The sequence below is a fragment of the Hibiscus syriacus genome, unplaced genomic scaffold (genome assembly GCF_006381635.1).
Source record: "Hibiscus syriacus cultivar Baekdansim isolate YM2019G1 unplaced genomic scaffold, ASM638163v2 tig00111659_pilon, whole genome shotgun sequence".
Classification (NCBI taxonomy): Eukaryota; Viridiplantae; Streptophyta; class Magnoliopsida; order Malvales; family Malvaceae; genus Hibiscus; species Hibiscus syriacus.
Window position 1 is genome coordinate 924,825 of NW_024063149.1, and position 8,219 is coordinate 933,043.

Here is an 8,219-nt window from a genome sequence, read left to right on the forward strand (position 1 = left end):
GTCATTTTGAAGCTTAGCATTCATATTTGGTGGGTTGAATTGCAACAAAAACTTCTGCGCTAATTCATTCCAGGATGCTACAACACTTAGCAACAGTTAACTCAACTAACTCCTTGCTTTATCACGCAATGAATAGGGAAATAATTTCAGCTTCAGGGCCTCCTCCGGAACACCTTGCTGAATAAAAGAGTCGCAAACCTCCATAAAAGATCATAAATGGGCTTTAGGATCTTCAGCAATAAAACCTCCATATTGTCCTATGGATTGTAGTATTTGGAACATGATCGGCTTCAATTCGAAATTCACAACATTTATGACTGGCCTCACGATACCCAGATGTATATCATCTAAAGTTAGTACCATATACTCATGAATAGGGAGATTTCAATCATCTACATTCAAATTTGGTTGCCCAGCACGAACTTCAGCTGGAAACTCATAATTATACAATAGGGGTAGAGCATTGTTAGCATTTCCAACATGCATGTGTGCTTGATTTCTAACAGTTTCACTTCGACGGTGTCGAAAAGTTGGCTCTATCTTTGGATCAAATGGCTCTAGCTCGTTGTTACTATAGGTCATAAACCAACAAAACTAGTAAGGATTTGTACCTACAAAAAGAAAAAAAACCAATAGGTAAGTAAAATAAACTCTAACATACAATCAATTCTCCCTGACAATGGTGCCAAAAACTTGATGCTACGAAAATGTTATAGCATACAATGCAAGTGCACGTATTGCAAATCAAGTAATAAAGTGGTAGCAAACTAATTCTACGGATGTCGAACCCACATGGAGCAAAATAGTTATATTGAGTTTTTGACAATAAGATGAATCAAAGGAAATTGATGTTAAAGTGAAAGTAATGTAATCAATAATGAAATATACTAGTTCATGTTACAACATTTCAGGAAGAAAATAGTCATATATTGAATTAACGGATATGCTATTATGATTCCAAATTCTATACAAGTGTTGAATACTTAATCTATATAATCAACATTGATTAAATACATTTGAACTACTTTAATAATTTTCATCAATTAAAGATTCAAACAATTAACAATGTTAATCAACTGTCTGCACACTTTTCAATGTAACTATGCTACTCAACAACACCAATGCTCACACAAGTATATAACAACTCGAATAAAACTACTTATAGATTTAAACAAAAATACTATATATGTAATTTCAAATATTTCTACTCGCAATCATGAAGTTCAAAGCTCATAAACCAAATATCCAAGAGAACAAAAAATAAAGAAAACCATAATAAACATTCAATAACAAGTTAAACATTCAAAACACACACTCTCTCTATAGAAGATGTTGAATGGTGACCCGCTGACCGCCGAAGCTCTTCAGCAAGCTTCATTTCTGCTGCAGCAATCCCTGGTAGAAGATTTAGGCGTCCATGGCTTGAAAAGAAATAACATGGAAATGGTAATTTTGACCTCTCACCATCCTCACACTTTTTGTACCCAAGTACTCCCTTTTTATAGCTTGAATGAAAATCTCATTACCCAATAAGATAAATTCACGTTTCTGGTGTTATCCACCATATAAAAGTTATCCGCACCAGTTGTCCCAATCTAAAAGATTCTTCTAACTGTCTGGAGTTTAGAATACAACTACAACATCTTATCAGTATTTCCTGTAGCGCTACAACATCAGTGCAACAATTTGCAGCAACAAAAATCAAGTTTAACCCTTAACAACCTACTATGCTCATAACATGCAAAATATGCAAAATTAAGTAAATTTAATCCTAAATATGCTTTAGTTCAAACTAAAATTATATAATTAAGGCTACCAAAGATAACTCTTTTGGATAGTTATAAGTGTTCATGTTTTAAAAATCATGTTTTATAAATAAACTTTTACCAAAATATTTTATCTATATATTTTTATACATTGTAAGGAGTACACTGGGGCTTTTTAGCTCATTATTTAAATTTTTAACTTTCAGATAGTACCATATAGTAGTCTAGCCAACTTGGCATAAAAAATGTTGATATCTCCTTATTTTTGTATCATTGTATATTTCGGTATGCCTTTTTTGTTATACTTTGGTGACACGTGTTTTTACTAATATCTACACGCATGCTATTTTATTTTCGATGTTGTTTGAACTTTTTTGAAGATTATTTCTGTATTTTACCGTTACATGGATTTTATTTACTAAAATGGATTTCAAGTATGTTTCAAATCTGGAAATGATTTCTGTATACGACATATGACCGCCTAGATTCGGGCTTACCTTCTAAGACGGGTCTTAGGGGTTACAGACTCTTAATAACATTTCAGAAATTCCAAGGTAAAACCCAACATCCCAACATCTCAAGCTTTCATCCAAACCTCTAATTCTAAGATTTGGCTATATAATGCCTTAGTTGGGGGTTTAAAGTGTGTTTTGGGTTTTGGGGTTCTTTAGTACTCCAAATCCATTTTTAAAGGTTTAAAATCATATTTCTAATATTTTTAAGTCTCTATATGAGTTAGTAACTCATTTTTCCCATGTTGTATTAGTAAAAGAGATTGAAGAAGGTTCTAAAGCCAATGACAAAGTGAAGTTGGTTCTTAGTTTATTGAAGACGTTTCCAGTAACTAGGAAGGTAAGGTAACACATTTCTAATCTTCTTATACCATTTGTGGGTCATTAAGTGCATTTTCTTAGCTTGCACTAATTATGAAGCATATGAGCATAATCATGGTAAATTCTAGTTTATGATGTTTTAAAGCATGAAATATGATTCCCTATGACCCCCATAAACTTACATAAGACTTAAGCATCATTTGATGGCCTTAAGGGGAAGAATGAGTAGAGTTGGGTTGCATTTTTCATGCCCAAACAGGGCACTTTTGGGTATGGGTATCGGTACTGTAAGAACAATATCAATATTGTTCATCTGATGGTCAAAATAAGAGGGTTTAAGTATCAATACACATTCATCGAGTATCGATACTAAGGCTTAGGTATTGATACTCGGAGGAGGAGTATCGATACCGATTACACTTAAAAAATTCCAATAGCCAATTTTGGTATCAGTACTCGTGGGAGTATCGATAATAAGGTAGAGTATCGATACCCCTAGTAGGAGTATCGATACCAAGGTAATTTTCAAAACATCGAAACCATTTTTTATATCGATACTCGGGGTAGTATCGATACCCTCACATAGAAGTATCGATACTGCAACTAGGGTATCAATACTAGGTAATTTTTCAAAACATCGAAACCTAGTATGGTATCAATACTAAGGGTAGTATCGATACTCTAGTGTGCTAGTATCAATACTCCAACTAAGAGTATCAGTACTATTGTCCTTATTTGAGTAAGAAATCCTCTTCAATTTAAGGGTCCAGGTAGAACGATCAAAGGCCATCGAAATTTCCCAAATAAGATTTCAAGTGAGAATAACATTGATAATTATAATTACATTTAGAAACAATTTAAATTAGAAAGTCATAAAACTAGGTTACATGTGAACCTTTTATTAGATCAAGTATATAATATATAGCACATTTTAAAATAAATTTTCATTTTTAACTACATGGTTGATCACTTATGTTTGTATTTTGTTCACTTTTCTCACTGATTTTAAAAAAAAAACATAATATATGGTCACTTTCGTTTTTATTTAATTAAGATGTGATCACTACGGGTTAACTGTTGTTAACAGATTAGGTGACGTGGTATTTTGGTATAATCATACATTTGATCCTTGTAATTTACACATTCTCTCAATCACATGATACCATGTGTCATCGATTCCACATGTCGTACCACGTGTCACCATTCGATTGGAAGGTTTAAGTTTATTTTAATTTAATACATTTATTTTAACATAAAATATATTATTTTAAAAAAAATTTAGTTCTCTAACTGAATGGTGACACGCACCAGTAACACGTGATATCATTTGATTGGATGATTAAATTTATTTTAATTTATTAAAAGTATGACTAAATTTAGAGAACATGTAAATTTAGAGAATGTGTGCTTATACCAAAATATTTAACGACAATTAACTCGTGGTGACCAAACCTTAATTAAATAAAAATGAAAGTGATCATATATTATGTTTTCTGAATCAATGAGAAAAAGTTGACAAAACACAAACATAAGTGAACAATCATATAATTAACCCTTTAATGATTAAAGAAAATATTGTTTTTCTTGGTTCTTGAACTCGAGCAACTAGATTTACGGGATGCATATTAGGAATGACTAAGAAAATACTAAATAGGTATTACCTTCTCATCATCCTACTATTTAATTTTTTTATATAATTTTAAAATTTTTAATTTTAAAAAATTAATAAAAACCTTAAAATAAAAATAAATGTAGAGTTGAAGCCAAGAAGGGTTTATATGATATCCGGAAGTAGGCTAAAAATAATCCGAGTTCAACCCCAGAAAAAACTCTAATTCATTGGGGAAGAAGAAAGAAATACTGTTCAAAAGAAAGAAAACAGTCGAATGAGTACTTGGTCGGGAAGGAGGCCCAGGATCATGGCTTCTTCATTGCCATTGCCTCAAAATACCATCACCGACATCCTCTCTAGGTTGCCTGTCAAATCCCTAACTCGATTCAAATCCGTTTCCAAGCACTTGGCCGACCTCACTTCAAACCCTTCTTTCATCGCCGCCCATCTCCGCCGTTCCTCTCCCGACCCATACCTCCTCATCCGCCGCTACCACTCCCAATCCGGTTGGGACTACGGGATCTGGCTCATCACTGACCCCACTCTAAATTTCGCCACCCAGCTGCTCCGTATCCCCTTGGAGGAATCACTCCCTCGCTTCCCCAAAATCGTCGGTTCCGTCGATGGTTTGGTTTGTCTCGATATCTCTCCTTGTTATGCTTCGGATTTCGTTATGTGGAACCCTGGAACCAAACAGTTTAAACATCTCCCTTCGCCGTTGATCACTTCCTCAAGAGATAACCCTATTTGGATGGTCTTTCATGGCTTCGGTTTCGATTCCTTTAACAATGATTATAAACTAGTCAGGATCGTTTCTTTTAAGGGAAATGATGAGTCTGCGTCGCCTTTTCTTAGGGTTGAAGTTTATTCATGGAGGGAAGGGGTTTGGAAGGAGATAGAAGAACGTTTCGAGTTAGCTCTGTTATGTGGAGGCCAAGATGGAGTGGCTGTTGATGGTAGTTTGAACTGGGCGGCCATTGGTTTACAGAGATTCGACGATCGGAAAGTTGTTGTCGCCTTCGATATGGGAAGAGAGGTGTTTAAGACAGTACCATTGCCACCGGTTACTCGCTATGGTAATGTTAAAGTTGTGTCTTACATGGGATTACTGGCTGTTGCTGTATATCCATTAGTTTTTGCTGTTAGTGGTAATAATATGAATCGGTTCGAGTTTTGGGTACTAAGTGATTGTGAAGACGGGACGAAACGATGGACTAATTTGGTTGTGGTTGAGAATTTTTCAAAGTCTTTGGTTCCGGTAGGGACTTGGAGAGACCGTGAGCTGGTGTTTAAATATATGGGAGTTAGAGACAGAGAAAATCAGTCAAGTATCTTTTTGTTTGATCCGGTCGATCAAAGAACTAGAAGGCTTGCAATTGATTGTGTTGATTTCTGTTTTGAAGGTTTCAGTTATGTGGAGAGCTTGGTGCCTGTCAATTGAAGAAGAAGCTAAAGATGGTAGTGGAGCAAAGGCATATCTGAAGTTAGGACATTTTGGTCTATCTCTACTTGCTTAGGCCTTTAGTTTAATTAGGTATAAAACTGCTACAAGGCTTTACCGCTTTAGTTGAAGTATCTTCTTTTGTTTTATAAATGAATATGGATGGATATTGTGTTTATAGTCTTTGGTATATTACATGGTGAACTTTGCAATGGATTGCTCTTTCCTGCAATTATTGCATGTTTTCTGATGAGATTTCCTGCTGCGGTATTACTGTTTTACTTCTTTATAGCATTGCGAATCAGAACTATTCGATCTCGTAGTTATTCAGAGCATGTTTGCTCTTTCTTGAGTATATATAGTTGTCGCCATGGTCCAACCCCTAAAAGGATGGCTCTTTGGGTAGTTGGAAAGCATCATACTTTTGGTAGGGGAAACCAAATGCGTTGCTATTATGCTACAAATCTGTGTTTTGGCCCTTAATCTTCACATGATTAGTATGTCATTATAACAGAGATTAGTAGACACTGATCGATGTGAAAATTCTGTGTTTCATATATGCTTTTCTATTCGCCTTGCTTTATCGAAGCTGTTCCTGCAGTAGTTTCTTCTGCTTCCTATGAAACATGAAATTTGCTTAATTCCATTGCAATGCCCTCGTTCGCTCGCATTCGCAAGCGAACTTGGAGCATTGCAAGAGCTGCCATTGCTGCCCACTCTCCATTTTACATTGTTTATTTGGACTTGGTTCTGACTTGATTTTCATGGGAACTTCTCTTTGATTGAACTCCGTTGAAAGGTGTAATAGAAGCTTGGAGCATTGCAAGAGCTGCCATTGCTGCCCACTCTCCATTTTACATTGTTTATTTGGACTTGGTTCTGACTTGATTTTCATGGGAACTTCTCTTTGATTGAACTCCGTTGAAAGGTGTAATAGAAGATGGATATATCCCATCCCCCGAGCTGTTTTTATCAGGATGCGACTAGGCCGGAGAAACATCGAGAAACCAAGTGACGAGCTATATCAATCGAATTTAGGTGGGTATTGAATGTTTATATATTTAATTCTTTTATATAAAATTATATATTAGATATTCACTTGGTTAGTTTGGCTCAATCCATAATTGAATAATGAGATCTTTTTTTCTCTCTATGTTAAGGGACGGAGGAGATGAGAGAAAATATGATTTATTCACATAGAAGCCTAGGCTATATACACTATTTAGATAAAGTTAATCCTAACAATTAGCATAAGATTATGCTAATTTACCTATATGGCATTATTAGTCTATAACATTCCTCAAGTTGAGGCATAAAAATTAATTATACTTAGCTTGTTACATAAATAAACTCTATTTTCGTTTAGGCATAAAAATTAATTATACTTAGCTTGTTACATAAATAAACTCTATTTTCATTTAGTGTCTTTGGGAACAAATTAATAAGTTGTGCTCATGACTAGTGGATTGAGTTGTCTAGGATTTTATCATGAATAAAGAAACGATTAACCTCAATGTGTTTGGTTCGATTGTGATTAACTAAATTTGGGTAGGGTATTGACAGGATAGTCTACCAACTCTTAAATTGTTTCCTCTTGATTGAAAATTAAACAATAAAATGAAAAATTAAAAGAAAAATTGGATATGTTGAGAAGCCCTCCTTTTAAGATCTTGCTTTAAATAAACGTATATCTGACTTGGAAAACACTAGTTCTTCGAGCACTAGAAATATTAGGAATGTGAGCGTTTAAAGTTAAATGGTTGAAAGATATTTTTAAACAGATAGTGGATTGTACTTACTTAGATTAATCAATAATAATAATAATAATAATAATAATAATAATAATAGTAATAATATGAGGGCACAATTGAACATTTGTACTTCCAAGTATTGATTTGATTTGTGTTGAATACAATACGAGATGTTTCACACTTCTAATCAAACTTTTTTTTTTTTTTTACTTTTTCCAATTATCTCCTAATTTAGTTGTCACATTGTATTCAAATCAAACTCTTTAACACATTTCTTTTTTAAAAAATGACATGTACATTGAGGATCTAATGCTAAAAGGCTAGTGTCGAATAACAAGTATGATGGTTTTATTGCCTAAATGAGAACGTGTATGTTCATTTGAAATACGATGTTTAATTTAGCCTAATTTGTCCGAATTCTACATTTTTATTGGGATATAAATACTTGAATAATAATATTGATTCATCGATGTTCAAATTGAAAGAAGTTTCTAGTGTGTTCAATATTGATAGTGATACATGAGTTTGGTATCAATACATACGTCTTGGTACCAATACTAAAATAAATGACATTGATACTTGAATTATTTATTAAATTTTTTAGAAAAATATCAAATTTCATAATAATATCAATGCATTCCCTATGCATCGATATTACAAGCCAAGGTATTTATGCCCCTATTCAAATTTCATTAATATCAAGGTAAATTGTTCGTTTAGTACTTAACTTATTAGTTTTGGTTTGTCTTAGTACTTAAACTTTTAATTTTTTTAAAATTATACCTAAAATTTATTTTTTGTTTCATTTTAGTATTA

At 33.5% G+C, this 8,219-nt stretch overlaps 1 protein-coding gene across 1 annotated transcript; it reads left to right on the forward strand.

Annotated features, from left to right (window-relative positions):
* Positions 1-4,414: 4,414 nt before the first annotated feature.
* Positions 4,415-5,887, forward strand: LOC120167055 (F-box/kelch-repeat protein At3g23880-like). Its single transcript, XM_039176186.1, has one exon. It carries the CDS (start codon positions 4,486-4,488, stop codon positions 5,650-5,652), a length of 1,167 nt encoding a protein of 388 aa, XP_039032117.1. The 5' UTR covers positions 4,415-4,485; the 3' UTR covers positions 5,653-5,887.
* The last annotated feature ends 2,332 nt before the right edge of the window (positions 5,888-8,219 follow it).

What these genes read in the sequence shown, in the direction of transcription:
- LOC120167055 (XM_039176186.1), top strand. Translation starts at nt 4,486, where the DNA reads ATGAGTACTTGGTCGGGAAGGAGGCCCAGGATCATGGCTTCTTCATTG.